The sequence below is a fragment of the Protopterus annectens genome, chromosome 7.part0 (assembly GCF_019279795.1).
Source record: "Protopterus annectens isolate FY-2018-M chromosome 7.part0, PAN1.0, whole genome shotgun sequence".
Classification (NCBI taxonomy): Eukaryota; Metazoa; Chordata; order Ceratodontiformes; family Protopteridae; genus Protopterus; species Protopterus annectens.
This window is the reverse complement of record NC_056739.1, coordinates 1,696,818,473-1,696,834,884: the sequence shown is the minus strand read 5'-3', so window position 1 is coordinate 1,696,834,884 and position 16,412 is coordinate 1,696,818,473. Positions and strand designations below refer to the sequence as shown.

At 39.1% G+C, this 16,412-nt stretch overlaps 1 protein-coding gene across 1 annotated transcript in view; it reads left to right on the top strand.

Annotated features, from left to right (window-relative positions):
* The window catches only part of POLG (DNA polymerase gamma, catalytic subunit), a 1,518,109-nt gene that overhangs the window by 246,886 nt on the left and 1,254,811 nt on the right, over positions 1-16,412 (top strand). The window contains exon 5 of the mRNA XM_044078211.1: positions 10,837-10,983. Coding sequence (XP_043934146.1) covers positions 10,837-10,983 — 147 coding nt within the window. The remainder of the gene's footprint in view (positions 1-10,836; positions 10,984-16,412) is intronic.

Genomic DNA, 16,412 nt, shown 5'->3' with positions numbered 1-16,412 from the left:
TAAATTCCTTCTTAAGGTTTGATTTCATGTCTTTATTGAATAGTAAAGTCTGTTAGTTGCAGTGATTTAAGTTAGTAGAATTTTCCAGGAGGCTGAATCTAATATATTAAAAGTGCTTCATAGCTTGTCAAACAAAATTGGCAATGATGAAACTTAAGGTGGGATATGAAGACTCACATACTGGCTTGAGAAGGGCAATAGTTTGTTATAAGCAGCTTAAAAGTTAAGGCATGTTGCAAGAAGGATTTCCTCAGTGACACTGGTAGCCACTTTGAATTATAATTCAACAGTGCTCCCTATAGTTAGTACGATGGATAAAGCTGAGGATTTTATTTTCAGTTGACTGAAGCAAAGCTATATTGTGTACCAGAAGAGTGGAGTCAATAGGCAAGGCATATTCATATCTCAGTATTAATACATTGATACCAGTTGCCTGGCTTTCCTCATTTTTGAGAAGATATGAATATGCACCTTTTGAGGTGGTTTAGCACCTTAGTTGCAACAGTTCAATGTGATTTTGGAACAAAAAGAGTATCATTGAGTAATCTGTCTAATACTTTTGTTGGGTAGTTGAAATGCTGTACAAGTGGATTCTTTGATACTGACATGATGCAGTTTAGGTAGTCATTTAGAAGTGCCAAAGACTGTAACTGTAGTTTTTGTTTGAGTTGATAGTAATTTTGTTTGATGTCCACTAGTTCCAAAAGAAGGCAAAGTATCTTTGAAGAGAAGAGGCGAGATGCTGTAATGAGTTTTGAGCCTTGTTTTTTTACTGTATCATCTGCATACATAATAAAGTTCATTTGTAGAGTATCCCATGGCAAACTATTGCTCTATAGTTAGCAAAGTAGAGAGCCTAACAATGAACCTTGAGGAGCACATTTTGTAAGTGTATCTACATACTTCATTGTGCAAGTTATGCACTGTGGTTATAAGTAGTCTGTTAAGTAGGTAATTTGTACATATCCTTTGAGTATATCTAACAAGCAGTCATGGTCACTGGTTTCACATCCTGTTTTTTTAAATTCAGAAAGATGGCACCAGTTAACAAATCCTTTCCATAATGGGAGTATATTTCAGTATTTAAAATGAAGCATCCTGTCTGTGTGCTGTATTTTGGGTGAAAACCATATTGTCTGACAGACAGAAGGTCATATTTCTGAAAATTCTGAACATACTCCAGTGTTTCACTATAGATATGTTTTTGTAGACGTTTTGCTGAAGGGGAGATGCATGTATTAGGTCGTGTGTGTGTGTGTTGTGTGTGTGTTAGTTATGTATGTGTATATATGCATATATACACACATAAATATATAGGTAATTTTACTTGGCCAACAAAAATAAACATTGTGAGGGCTGTTCCTTTCACAGGGTATATCTCCCTTCTTTCATTTGTGAAAAAGAAAAGAAGTAACACTGACTGTGCCTTTTATGTGGGATGCAGCTTTACATCCTAGTGCTGAGGAGAGGCCAGCCAGCATCATGACATGTGCAGAGTTCTAGGAGAATAGTCAGTCAGAAAGACATTACCAAGGCCTGTTTCCCATATGTCAACTACTGCAACAGTGATCCTAGTCAAACATGTACTGCTATAGTGAGTGTGCTCACAATTCTGCTTATGTAAATACATAATTTTCCTTTCCAAAACAGAAAGTAGCTTTAGGATGACATGGGCAGGTATGAGCCTTTTACTAACTTCCTTCTGTCAGTCTAGAATACTAGTTGTCTTGTAGATGATTAGCAGTATAGTTACTTGTATTCTAAATCTTGTCATTGCAGCTTAATCTGATTATGTGGCCAAGTCAGCATTGAGATGTGTATATAAATCCCATGGATGTGGTGTATCTGTATATTAAAAAGTCTTTGACACTGTAAATCACAAGAACAATGCTGGGAAAGTTAAAGGTTAAAGGGACATGAAACCGACCTACTAGAATTATGGCGGTGACATTTTGGAGGAAGTATATGTAGCACTGGAGTTAGAAAGCAAGAGCAGTCTATTTGATAAATAAGCTAAGACTGATGCACTAATGATGGATGGAAATGTCAGTCTCCCCCAATAAGTGAAGTGGCTTGCAAGAGCAAAAGACAAGTGAAAGCTGGAATTTATGCACAAAAGTTCAAGGTTATGTACTGTAACAGGTGTATTTCAGGGAGAGGTTGAATGCATGAAGAGGCCAGAGAAGGAAAAGGATTTAGGAAAAGAAAACAAGAGTATTCTGAAGAAAATTGCGTTGTGAAGAGTTGCATAAATGGTGGTCATCTGTGTGTTGCAGAGAGATTAAGCTCTAGCTCCACCCTACCTGTCCTAGGTTTGACTAGTGGCCCAGATACTAGATGCAACAACTGGAAAAGGATGTGTATGAATAGCCACCATCACCATCATATCCATCCTGAGGCAGGAGATGGCAGACTAACGTGCAGCATGGAGTCTGTGTATCACATCTGGCTGCAGCAGGGTTAAGTACATTGATGCTGTATAGATTTGCAATATTTGCATGTGTACGAGCATACTTAATGTTGAGTCTGTTATTCTAGGATTCTTACATAATTTGATTGGAGGTTAGCACAGTGGTTAAGGTGGTAGTCTCACAGGGTCTATATTAGAACACCGAACTTTCAAAATTTAGTGTGTTCTAATATCGACCCATTTTCAGCGAATGCTGAAAATATGGAAGAAACAGAAAATCACATTTTTTCCTAGGGAAAGAATTTGGTTGTCCATTTCTGTTGCTTTGGTATTTTCAGCACTGCGGTGGAAAGTTACGGGTCGGGTTCAGGTAAGTGTGCGATTGTGTGGATGTGAGGGTTAGGGCGGGGGTCAGGTAAGTGTGCGATTGTGTGGACGTGAGGGTTAGGGCTCGGTAGGTGAGTTAGGGTTAGGGCGCGGGTGAGGTGACTGTGCGATAATGACGGACCTTAGGGTTAGGGTTTGGGTTAAGGTAAGTGGATAGTTAGTGGTGTATGTATAGTTTAGTGTAGGGTTAGGTGTAAGAGTTTAGTTGTATGTGTGTGGATTGCTGTTTGTTTGGTGTGCTTGTGTTGTGTGTATGTGTTTTGGAACAGCAACATTTTTCCCTGAGAAAAAATTCACTGTTCTGTATGTTCGATGTTTTAAGTTTTCAATTAATAGGGTTCAATATTAGAACACTCGAAATTGTGAAAGTTCGGTGTTCTAATATAGACCCATCTCACAGTCACAATATGCAGGGTTTGATTCTCACGTTTGAGAGAAATTGGCTAGGCTTAAAATGGCCCACAAGGCAGCTAGCCTAGTACTTACATATGAATTAAGATCACAACTTACTATCATTTTAAAGAAGCCGAACAAAGTAAAACACAACTTGGAGTGCTAAAGGCAGTTTTTACCAGTATAAACTACTGTGTGTGAACGGTGGAGGTTAAAAGTTAGTTTAATAGTCTCGAACAATACACTCTATAAAAACTACAAAACTCAAATAAAAATAAGTACAAGTGGATAAGAGTTTTTGGCAGTTGCCTTCTTCAGATCCTGTTTTGTTAGCAGAACTTCCTAATTTTAAAAGGTAATGATTTGTTAACCTCACAGTCATCTCAGAAGTCTCCGTCCCTTGAGCAAAGACTTTTAAAGGGACCGTCCCATTCAATCCAGGCAATTTGTTGGCCTGTAAGTCAGCAATCCCATCCAGTCTCAATAATTTCTGTTCTGTTGAATAGATCTCCTCCTCTCAAACTTTCTTCACTAGCTTCCAAGGTCATGAAAGAAAACTTGTGAGCAGGGTATTTGGCATTAGGTTGAGGCAGTGCACTAGTTTTGTTGTGTAATCTGATGTCACTCAAGTGACACAGAATTTATTCTTTAAACATTCTGCTGGTCTTGCTAACATAAAATCCATTACACAGATAGCAGGTGGCAGCATATATAACATTTTTAGTGTTACAGTCTGCATATACTCAGAGCCTGTATGTTTTCTCAAGGTAATCGGATGCTTGACTAGATTGCTGGAATTTATGGAGCCGCAAGCTCTGCATTTTCTACAAGGAAATGTACCACATGGGATCATAGGAGATTACTAGGCTAATGGCTATGGGGCCCTTACAAGCCTAGTCAAGAGTTTATCCCCAAAAGAGAAACCTCAATCAGCACCTGTCACCCCTGTTGATGAAAGAGTCTGAACCCCTGGGACAAATTTGTGGTTGCCTATCCACTCATCAAGGTTACACTTGAAGAGGGTCAGCGAAGTACTTTGTTGACATGTATGGGGAGTCTGTTCCAGAGACGGGGTAGCCTTTAGGAGACAAACCTGTCTCTCCAGCATGTTTTGTTAATGTCACATATTAGATTTATGCCTTTCGATCGTGTACTATGTGAGGAGTTAGACTTAAGTATACAGAGCATCTCTAGTAGAGCAGGGTCTGAGATTGCCTTGTAGGCGAAACACAGATCACCTCTGAGCAATCTGTATGATACAGAGTAGAGTGATAGTGATTTGAGCCTGTCCACATAGGACAGGTGTTTGAGGCCATGGATTCTCTTTGTGAGGTATGTCTATGGCCTTTCCAGCTGGTGCAGATGTTTGGGAGAGGTACATACCAAACAGGGCATTGTACTCAATTATTGGCCTAATGAGGGAGGAGTACAGAGAGGTAATAACCTCCTTTTTTATGGATGCAACCCTTTACTTATGAGATGAACCAAGTAAAAGGCTTTTCTGACCACTGTCGCTACATGATGGTCAAATGTGAGATTGTTGTCTACTTGTGTACCCAAGTCTCTCATCGCAGGTTGCTTAGGGGGTTGCCGATACTGTGGTAAATCAGTAGGGGCCATGTTTTTGCTGAATGGTATGATAATACATTTTTTTGCATTTAACTTAAGGCCATGACTTTGGCACCAGTCATTTGTTCCTGTGAGACTCTTTTGAAGTATGTTAACATCATTTGGAGAGTCAATGATAGGACCCAACTTACAGTCCACAAAATTGGTTAGCCACAGGCCTTTTGTCTTTGCCTGGACCTCTGAGAAGTAGATGCCAAACAATAGGGGTCCCAGGACAGATCCCTAGGGAACACCACTAGTGACAGGTCTGCTGTCAGAGGTAGTGGCACCTGTTTTGACCTTGTGGGTCCTATCAGTGAGCCAGTTGGCCACCCACCTGATGAGATTTACGCAAGTTCTGTTAGTTTTTTGATGATGCCCAAGTGGAGAATTGTGTCAAAGGCTTTGGCCAACTCAAGATAAGCTGTATTTACTGACTTTCCCTCATCCAATGCCTTGTGACAGTCTCAAGAAAGTCAGTCAGGTTCAACAGGCAAGATCTTCCCTTGATGAATCAGAACTGGGTGGGGTCAAGTGCTTGTAGATTGCCTATTGACCTTGTTTATGAGGTCTGTAATAATATGCTCCATGGCCTTAGAGATCAGACTTGTCAAGCTGATAGGGCAATAGCTTCCAGGGTCAGTAGTGGCACCACCTTTGTGCAAAGGGATGACAATGGCAGTTCTCCACTCTGCTGGAATGAAGCCTGTACTTAAGCTGTGGTTGAATAGGGTGCTCAATGGCAAGGCTAGTTCTTGTTGGAGATGTTGCAGAATACAGCCTGGGATACTATCAAGTCCCATGGGATACTATCAAGTCCCATCTCGAAGTAATTTGTCTAACTCTAGATCCCTGTTTATCATGGCACAATAAACTCTTTAAGTTCTTCTTATTCTTGAAGCAGAATATAGGCGTCTTGCCCACTATATGTTTATTGTTATCATCTACTATCAGTATGTTTCAATTCCTCCTGATAACCTCATGTACCTGTTGAGTATCATTACTGAATGTAAGCTAGCACCTCAGCCCCCCCCCCCCCAATTTCACTTTTTTCTGTGAGATTCGGTTCATCTTCCTAGTGTCTCTCACCATCCAAGAAGTAAAGCTGACCTCTCTTATTTCTTAGACACTTGTTACCCAGGACTTCTTTCTGGATTTCCCTCTTTTTACATCCACATTTGTGGAGACATTGTATTAAGCGTTACGTCTCTTCCTTGTATGTGTCCTCACTGGTGCAAAGTCTGGATGTTCTAAGAGGCTGACCTTTAATGACATGGATAAACCTGTCTAGGATGCATGCTAGTCCTATGTAATAAATGATTTTTCCATTGTCATCCATTTCATACTGCAGTTAACATCTAGAAAATCTATCTTCTCTCTAGAACTACGAACTTCAAATTCAAGGAGGGACGTAGTATTGCCTAGGTATTCAATAAATTCAGAGAGTTGTTGATCATTCTCTGTCCATAGGAGGAATATATCATGCACAAATCTCCTGTAAAATATGCTATACATGTCTTCCATGTATTTAGATTACTAAGGACATGGTCAATCTCTCATTGGGCCATAACAATTTCGGAGTAACTGTTAGCACATGAAGTGCCCATCGCTACCCCCCATTTTTGTTCTGTAGAGTAATATCCAGTAACATACAATTCTGTGAAATGGTAGTAATATCAAAGATGTTCCCTTGCTTTAGAAACTGCCGTATGGCCTTGATACCAAAGTCATTCGGAATGACCGTGAAAAGAGTTTTGACGTCCATTGTTACCATCGTCAGATTGGGTTTGTTATTCAAGGACTGAAAACAGTGAAATAACTTCTGTAGAAATTGGGGGGGGTGTCCTTCAATACAGCTGTGGCTCTAGGAAGTGCTGATTTTTAACTTCTGTTCTACAGAAATAGAATGTTGAATATGCTGAGTGATAAGAAGACATATATGAAAATTTCTAAATGGAAGGTGTACAAGCTGTTCAGTAAAATGAATGATACTCTCTGTGATTTGTTAATGACCAGAGTAATAATGCAGGATTTATATGATTATTTGTTGGTAACACATTCACTGACCCCAATTATTAATGGCCTGCCGAAAATCCACAAGGACAGACGTAACCCACAAATGGGTCCTATAGTGTCTTGTAGAGATTGGATAACAGAGCCAGCATTATTCTGAATGACTATGATATCAAGGACATGCATCAGTTTCTAAAGCAAGGGAACATCTTTGATATTGCTACCATTTCACAGATTTGTATATTACTGGATATTATTCTAGAGAACATTTTCATCTATGGGAATGAACATTAGTGGCAGAAATGGGGGGTAGTGATGGGCACTTCATGTGCTAACAGTTACTCCAACATTGTTAAGGCCTAATGGGAGACTGACCATGTCCTTAGTAATCTAAATACATGGAAGACATATATAGATATATATATATATATTACCTATTACAGGAGATTTGTGAAGGATATATTCCTCCTATGGACAGAGAAAGATCAACAACTCTTTGATTTTATTCAGTACCTTGGCAATACTATGTCCTTCCTTGAATTTGAAGTTTGTAGTTGCAGAGAGAAGATAGATTTTCTAGATGTTATATTACAGTATGAAATGGATGGCAGTCTCAATACTAGGAAAGATTGCTGGAAAGATCATTTATTACGTAGGACTAGCATGCACCCTAGATATGTCTTATCCACTTGTCATTAAAGGTTAGCTACTTAGAACATCCAGACTTTGTACCAATGAGGACACATACAAGGAAGAAATGGATCGTTTGATACAATGTTCCCACAAACGTGGATATAAAAAGAGGGAAATCCAGAAAGGAGTCCTGGATAATAAGTGTCTAAGAAACATAAGAGGTCAGCCTTATTTCTTGGATGGAGAGACGGAACTGAAAACCAGAGAAAAAAGTGAAACTGGGAGGCTGAGGTGCCAGCTTACATTCCGTAATGATGTTCAACAGGTATGTGAAGTTACCAGGAGGAATTGGAAGATACTGATAGCTGATGATAACATTAGACATATAGTTGGTGAGACACCTAGATTATTCTTCAACAATAACAAGAACTTCGAGTTTATTGTGCCATAATAAACAGGGATTTGGAGTTAGACAAATTACTTCAAGATGTGGTACATTTCCTTGTAGAAAATGCAGATCTTACGGCTCCATAAATTCCAGTAATCCATTCCATCATCCGATTACCTTGAAAACGTACAGGGTCAGAGTGTATGCGGATTGTAACACTAAAATGTTATATATGTTGCCACCTGCTATCTGTGTAATGGATTTTATGTTGGCAAGACCAACAGAGCCTTTAAGGAACAAATTCTCTGTCACTTGAATGACATCAGATTACACTACAAAACTAGTGCTCTGTTTCAGCATATGGCCAAATACCCTGATCACAAGTTTTCTTTCATGGCCTTGGAAGTTATTGAAGAAAGTTTGAGAGGAGATCTGTTCAACAGAACAGAAATTATTGAGACTGGATGGATTGCTGATGTACAGGCTAACAAGTTGCCTGGCTTGAACGGCATGGTCCTTTTAAAGCCTTTGGTCAAGGGGAGGAGACGTCTGAAATGACTGTGAGGTTGACAGATCATTACCTTTTAAATCCAGGAAGTTCTGCTAACAAAACAGGATCTGAAGAAGGCAATTACTGAAAGCGTTTATCCACTTGTATTTATTTTTTTTACTCTGTTTCATAGTTTTTATAGATTTTATTGTTTGAGTTTATTAAACTAGCTTTTAACCTCCACCGTGGTGGTACAGCTTTACTTTGCTCACACATCATTTTAAAGAAAAGGTTGTCATAATGATTAAGGTGTTTACCTCTCAGACACAAGGTACAGGGTTTGAGTCTCAACTTTGAGAAATTGGCTACGTTTAAAATATGTCCCAGAAGGGCAGCTGGTCAGTACTTACCTGTGGGCATAGAGCTGCCACCAAGAGGAGAGATTAAAAGTTCTTATCACCACCTTGATATTGTGTCAGGCACTTAATCTGCTTGTGGGTTTCCATGTAGGTCTTTTGCATGGTGACAGTTAAGGTTCACCTTTCATAACAATTAGACAGGAATGTAATTATTTTATATTACAAGCTATGAATTTATCTGCAGGTGAAAATAAGTAGGCTCATGACATATTTGACCACTTTCCAAATTTGTTGTTGGTTCCACTCAAGCTAAGAAGTAAAACAGCTAGCATGTACCAAATTGGATTTGTATAAAAAAGTGTTTATTAAACTATTAAAAATAAATGAATAAATTAGTAATTGAGTCGGTATTAATCAAAATGAGATGGCTATACAGCAGTAAGAAGTCAGAAAAATCTCTTATCAGTTTACCACATACCAGTCAGGCCTCTCAAATACCACTGATCAGTGCAAACAGAAATATTCCTGTCACTTTCTGCAAGTCCTTTGCTGGCAGTCTCTGTGTTTAAGGATCTTTCATGAGCACTGGGAAATAGTCTTTGATTCTGCATCCCCTCCCTGAAAAGTCCAGAAAACTGAAGGTAATTCCGTTTGCATCAACACTGGTTCCTGTAGGCAAAGGTCCAGTTCACGTACCAGTACACTTAGTTGAATACCTTAACAGCAAACAACCTTTTCCTTTGCTGCATATGGAGTAGCTTTTATGAATGGCGTGGCCGTGACTTGATAAGATGCAGTATCACAGGGTTTGGCTCTTTTTTGTAATGTGTTTAGCAGTATAGCAGTCCCCAAGCTAAGCAGTTTTGAGTCTGTCAGTAGCTGTTAGCGGAAGTGTAAAAGAATTCCAAGAAAGCAGAAGGAATATAATTGAATATGTGACTTGCTGAGTTAGTTACTGTGTTCTATATTTCTTCCAAAAAGAAAAGGCTTTGAATTTTTTTTGGTTTTGTCTGTCTGCAGTGGAGAGACTTCAGTGGTGGATGCATGATTCTTTTTCTCAAGTTAGCCCTTGGAACAGCTTGTTTTTCTTTCCATGGTTTGTTACTTTTACTAAATATATGGAGTGGGAGAGAAGACCGAGTACTTGGCTTTGCAGACATTAAACACTCTCTGAACAGTCTGTGAGTTTTATCACCCTTTCTGACTTCTTGACACTTTAACAGAACAAGACAGTATCCAATTTACTTGTGTAGCTTTGAGGTACATTGCATGCCAAGGAGATCTGCATACATTTTGCTCAATATGAAATTAGGTATTAAGGCTGATGTATAGGCAAAGAGGCCCTTTTTCTGCTAGGAAAACAAGTCTCAGATTGCATGCTTCATGAACTTTGCTTTTCATTGTTTTTTGCGTATGGATGTGATATCTGGTGAAAAACAAGGTTAATGCACAGCAACACATGAAGACAGAATTAATAAATGCAGTCAATACACAGTAACAGTTGCACTATGCAAGCAGTACACACTGGCATTAACAGTAGTAAATATAGTAATAAAAATGCTAACAATGACCATGATTATCAATATTAGCAACACACATTTTGTTTCTTCAAAGTTTTTTTTCTGCACACACTTAAACATGGGTAGCATAATGCTAGGATAGTAACTTCCCTTCATGGCTGGTGAATGACTGCCCTTTCAGGTGGTTGTTCCTGGTGAGAGAAAGCTCAAGATCAAGAGACTGAGTCTGATTGTCTGCAGGCATAAGGGAGAAAATACAGAGGAGGAAAGAGTGAAAAAAATGAAGAAATGATTTAACTTGAAATGAATGTGGCATAGTAGAGAAAAAGTGAAGGGTTTCTGTTTGCCACACTGCATTGTTAAAAGCAGGTAAGCAATGAAGTGGTACGGTATAGCTTAGCAGTCATTCATAGATATCTGGGACAAACTGAAGAAGAGATGGGCAGGGAATGGTGAATGATAGCTGCAGAGGGGCTAGATAAACATTCAAGTGGACATGGTAGACCATAAATCTTCCAGCAGCATCTCTATGTGTAGGCATAAGTAAATCTGAGTTGCAGTCTTAAATGAAACTTAAGAAAAAACTCATAGTGGTTACCGTCTTAACTGAAACTCATTTTTTTTTTGTTTTGCAGCTTGGTGCATGGGACTGGGTGGATATTAGCAGCATCAACAACTTGGCAGATGTGCATGCTCTTTATGTTGGTGGGCAGCCACTGGTAAAGGATCCTCGAGAGGTTTTTGTGAAGGGTAGCATGAAGGATGTCAGAAACAACTTCCAGGTAAGTTGAAATGCCTGTTATTTATTCCTCATTTTCACTTCTTAATTTATTGTATGATGTGCTTAAACATTTTGGTCACACTGTCTGTCATTGTCTTCTTTTCTTGCCTGGGGATGTGCCTGTTGAAATTCTAACTTTAGTGGGTATCCTATACAGTGGCTTCACAATTTCAGTTGCTCTTGTTTGGACTGATATCATTAGGGATTGTAAGCCATATTTGACAGTCAGTCCTTAAATCGTGACGCATTACTCTTTGTAGAGGTAGTACCAGAGAGTAGTATTGCAGCAATGCATTCCATGTGATTGAGTATCATGTGCTCCTTGGTGTCCCTTCTGTACTGTTGTCACATTGTATTGCTGCCTTGAGCTTCTCTTATATATCTCTAAGACAGCTTTATTATTTAATTTATCTGTTATTAAAGTTTGGTTAATTAGACATAATTGCCTGTTTTCAAGCATGAACTAGGAGTTTGTCTGATTAAATTATCTGCTTAGAGTCGCACAGCATGCAGCTGAAGTGTGTGGAACTAAACACTGCTGTACAGGGTTTAATTTGTTTTCAAGGACATTGCTTTTCCTATCTAGTTACTGTTAGTTTCTGTCTGTTACATAGTTTGACTGGAATGTTTTGCTATCATGGGCTCTTAAGAGTGGCAAGTTTTGTTGCTGAAATGCAGCAGAAAATACTACAATCACCACAATGAAGGCAATTTTATTAAATTTTAAACTGTATATATCACATACATAAACACAGACAAATGTTTTCACAATAACTGTTTGGACTTCCATTCTCCAACTAGAGAAGTGTTGTATCGGTTTTAAATTTTATTGCTGAAACTGAACGTCTTGAAGTTTCTCCTGTCTTTGCTTATTTCTTGTACTTTCATTAGAATGTCCATCCTGTCATGAATTTTGATTGTCTATATTATTTTTTGCAGTATGTATGTATTGTTCTGATGACAGCATAGGAGTGTTCATAGTACAGTATCCTGCTGATTCGGCTCTTGTTTTTTTGTTATCATAATTGCCACAGCCTTTGATTTTTGTTCATTTAGTTGATATTGCACTTTGTCTCTGGGTAAAACTATTAAAAGATGACTAAAGCATAATGTAAAACCCTGTTATATACTGCTAGTCATCTTCCCATGTCTCATATTTGCCTTTACTATCTTTATTTCAGTAATAATCTATGACTGGATGTGAGTAATACTGGGTTGACGTATGTCTGACATGGTTTTATTAGAAGGGCAACACTTGAGTGATCAAGCAAGTAAGACATTTATGAGTAAACCAGCATTGCCCACAAAAAGAGTATATTATTGCTACAAACACTTGTTCACTTTTTTTTTTAAATTATGGCATTGTATGTCCGAACGTCTTTTGTGTGTACTATTATTCTGTTATATTCCTTATCTGCAGTCAGCTTCATATTTCACTGTGCATGTGTGAAACCTTGTACATGCTAATACTTGTGTAGGTCATTGTGGTAAATGCAGTTTTGCAGTTTGTGTCCCTTTAATGACTCAGTAGTGTGGATACATCCTGCTGCTTATGTGATTATGCTACTGACCCCTGATCTTCCATTGCTGAGTTTGTAGTAACTTTTTAAGGATCTTCCTGCTCTTCTTTTATTATATTAGCCTTTGAGGAGGGTGGAACTTGGTCTTCCACTCTTTTGGCATTTGACTTGCTTTTCTATGCTTTGTAGAGAAGAGACCATAACTGTAGCTGCAGGTGACTGGACTCATTATTCTGTTTAGTACTGGATTTACAGTGAGCATGATGACTGCTGTATCCAATCACATTTTTGCATATTAAGAACTTTTTTATAGTATACCTACTGTTATCCAGTGTGTTGTAATTGTCCATCATTCAGGAAGTACAAAAGCCACATGTAGATTTTAAAAATCAGTTGAAAAACTCATTTTTTTAGAGAATTATTTTGAACTGATGTTCTCCTTTTCATTCTTCCTCAACCCATGGGTTTGGATCTGACTCGGCCACATACTTCAGATTTTGGATCCAACTCTCGAGCTCCTTCCTCTACCCATAATGCACTAGTCCATCCCCTTTACCTCAGATCTTGTTTGCCGCCATTGTGCCCAGATGCAGGCTCTTCTCTCAAGCTGGTATTTAGTGAATGTTTGTAAGTTAATCTTTTTAAATTAGCATTGCTGGTAATTATTCCTTCTTTCTATTCCCTGTTTCTCTTAAAAAAAAGTTTTTTTCCTTGCACTGACTTTTGAGGTAATTCCTGTTTGTATTGGTAGTCTGTACTGTTGTTTTTTTCTACCATGTCTGATAAACCGGGTTTCAAAAAATGCACTTCTTGTGGACATAAAATTCTGAATTCAGATACCCACAAGGAGTGTGTACATTGCCTCGGAGCCGGTCACCTGGATACAGACTGTTCATTTTGTTCAACCTTTAATCAAAAGGGCCTTAGCTGGCTGACACAATAAATTAATATTAAAAGGACTTCTTCCTGCTACTTCTACATGTTCAGGAGCTCAACCCCCCTCCAAAGTTGTCAAGTCTGCTCCAACAGAGCACAGAAAATGCTCCCTGCCAAAGTCTCTAGGACTTTGCCGGAGCCACCACTGAAAAGCCAAAAGATCTCGGGCTCGACAGCATCAGATCCAAAACCCTTTGATCCAAAGTCTTTGGATGTGATAATTATATCAGCAAGTCCAACGGCGCCTTCTTTGGATCCTAGGTCTTTGAATCCAAAGCCTGGTACCTCACAAAGTGGTCATACCCCAGAGTATATGCTAGTATCTATATGTATTTGCAGTCCCTACAATCTGGAAACAATTTTTTGTCATTCTAGTTCATAAGGGTGGTCACTCTACAGAACTATCTAACTTTCGGCCTATTGCTATCTTGTCTTCCCTTTCTAAGTTACGTGAAAAATGTGTTCAGAACCAATTCTTGGACTGTCTCCTTCAAGAAAATCTTCTCAATTCCTCCCAGCATGGTTTTCGTCCTAACCATTGTACAACTACTACTCTTATTTCCTTTACTCAAATGATCTCTCAAGCTGGAGACAACGATAAAGTAGTTTCCTGTCACTTTCTTGATATCTCTAAAGGATTTGATACTGTCTCTTACCCTAAGTTCCTGTCCAAACTCTCAGATCTTAATCTCTCTAGTTCATCTAGCTCATGGTTTTCTAGTTACCTCTCCAATAGATAGCGGTCTGTAAGGTGGTTCTCTTCCTCTTCTCCTTTTCTTCCCATCAATATCGGTGTTCCTCAAGGTTCTATTTTTGGTCCATTATTATTTAACATCTTTACTAACCTCCTCTATACCTCCTGTCCTCATTCTTCTCTATTACAACAGTTACTCAATTGCTCTTTCCTGGAACAAATTATCTTTCTCCATCAGAATGATTACTAATGCTTATGAATTCAAAAAAACTCTTAAACATTACTGGCTAAAATCCTGGACATGTCCGTGTAAATAATCTACATAAGTCATATATCTCCTCTGTCATCATTTACGTATATTTACTGCAGTCTATAATACTTTTCTCTATTACCTTATACTCTTTTTACCTTGCATTTCATTGTCTTACTTTTTACTTCACTTTGCTTCTTTTCCTTTTTTAATTTCTAACTTCTATATTATTGAACCTGTTCTCTACCTTTTTTATACTCAACTTCTTTCTTTTCCCCTAGTTCATATATTCTTTGTTTGCTATCTATACATCTTATCTTTTTAGTTTTATTTATGATCATACTGTTAGGCTATATAATATACTTTTAGCATGTAAAATTTACTGCCTGTGTCATTTAGGCTAAGGATTGTTAAATCTTGTTTAGCCTTCATTATTTCAATGATTTGTATATTTCAATGTTTTTTGTATTGGAACTTTTCTCCCTGGGCCTCCATTGAAAAAGGGCTTTTGCTCAACTGGATATTCACGGTCATCAAACTTCAAATACATAAATAAATAAAATGTATCATTAAACCTGTCTCTCCTACTCTGCGATCCCCATTGTTACAAACCCCTAAGAGGCATTCAAGACCTCCATCCAGTACATACCCTAGGTCCTCCAGAAGTTTATCAGAAGTTGATGTGGATAGGATGATGCAAAAATTTCTCACAGTTCAGATCCAGGTGTGGCCATACCTGCTCTGTCTCCTACTAGATCCGTGAGCCTCCCTACGTCATCCCACACTATTCCTTCTCTGCTCCATACAGTTGTTTCTGAGTCCCAGGATCTGAAATCCCCAAGAGGTTGCGAGTCGATCTGAAGAAGATTTTTTCAACTCCGATGGTATCCCTGACTGGTTGTGCTCCAAACCATTGGATCAGAAACAGTCCTGGAGCCGACAGTGTCAAAGTCGGGTTCATGGGGCCAGGTTCGACTCCAATATTGTCTGATCCATCCCAGCCCTTCTGAGCCTCCTGAGCCTCGGCCCTGGATAGCTCAGGTCTGGTTCCATCCTTGAGGCACAGATGTGAGGGTGATCAAGATTTGCCTTCTCTGGGAGCTTTGGCTCCAGCTTAGCTGATTGATGCTTCTCCAGGTCAGTCTTCCTTTGAGATTGTGGTAAGGGATTTTTCTCTCTCCAGAGAACCGTATTCTCATTTTCAGATCCTACCCTTTTTCCTTTGATGGCTCTGTGCACTGAGTCGATCAGACCTACTTCACAGGGACAGCCAGTTCTAACAAATGTCCAATCAGTTCTGGTAGAGGAACTTCCCATCTCTTCAATACCTCCTCTGAACATCCTGTGGGGGAGCTGCATAAGAAGAGAACATGCAAAAGGAGCACATAGACTCGCTGATGGACTCTGTCACATAGGATACAGATTTTTATGAAAGAGAAGGGTTCCCCGATCACCACTGGATGACATCTCCTTCAGAGACGTATTAGAGACTCTCAGACAGAAAGGTGGCTGGTCTTACGAAAACCCCTCTTGAGAAGAATCTATATTTTTGGAAGCTTTTGGTTCTAGCCCGTCTATGTCTTGGGTAACCCCACCGGTGGATGAACTCATCAATTTAGTTTCCTGCCAGGCTTGGCGGGAGCCAGATACTTCCGAACCTATCCTGAAGAGACCCAACAAATTCTTAGCCCCTCCAAAAGAAAGACACCACTGGAGCAAAGGAGTCACAGTTGATGCTATGGTGGTGGCAGCCACCAAGAAAGAGGTAGCAGAACAGAGCTCTTCTGTCCAGCCATCAAACGGGGAGCCTAAAGCATTGGACAGATTTGGAAAGTGAGTTTTTGCCTCGGCATCCTTTGCCCTGAGGTTTCTTAATTACCTAGCACACTACACAAGACTTCAGAGAGACTTGACCAAAGAGCTATAAAAATACTATCACAGAATCCATGTTTGTAGAGAATTTCAAAAAAAGTCCTCTCAGTTGGACACTCTCATATCTGTATCAACCATTTCAATGAGAATGATTTCTG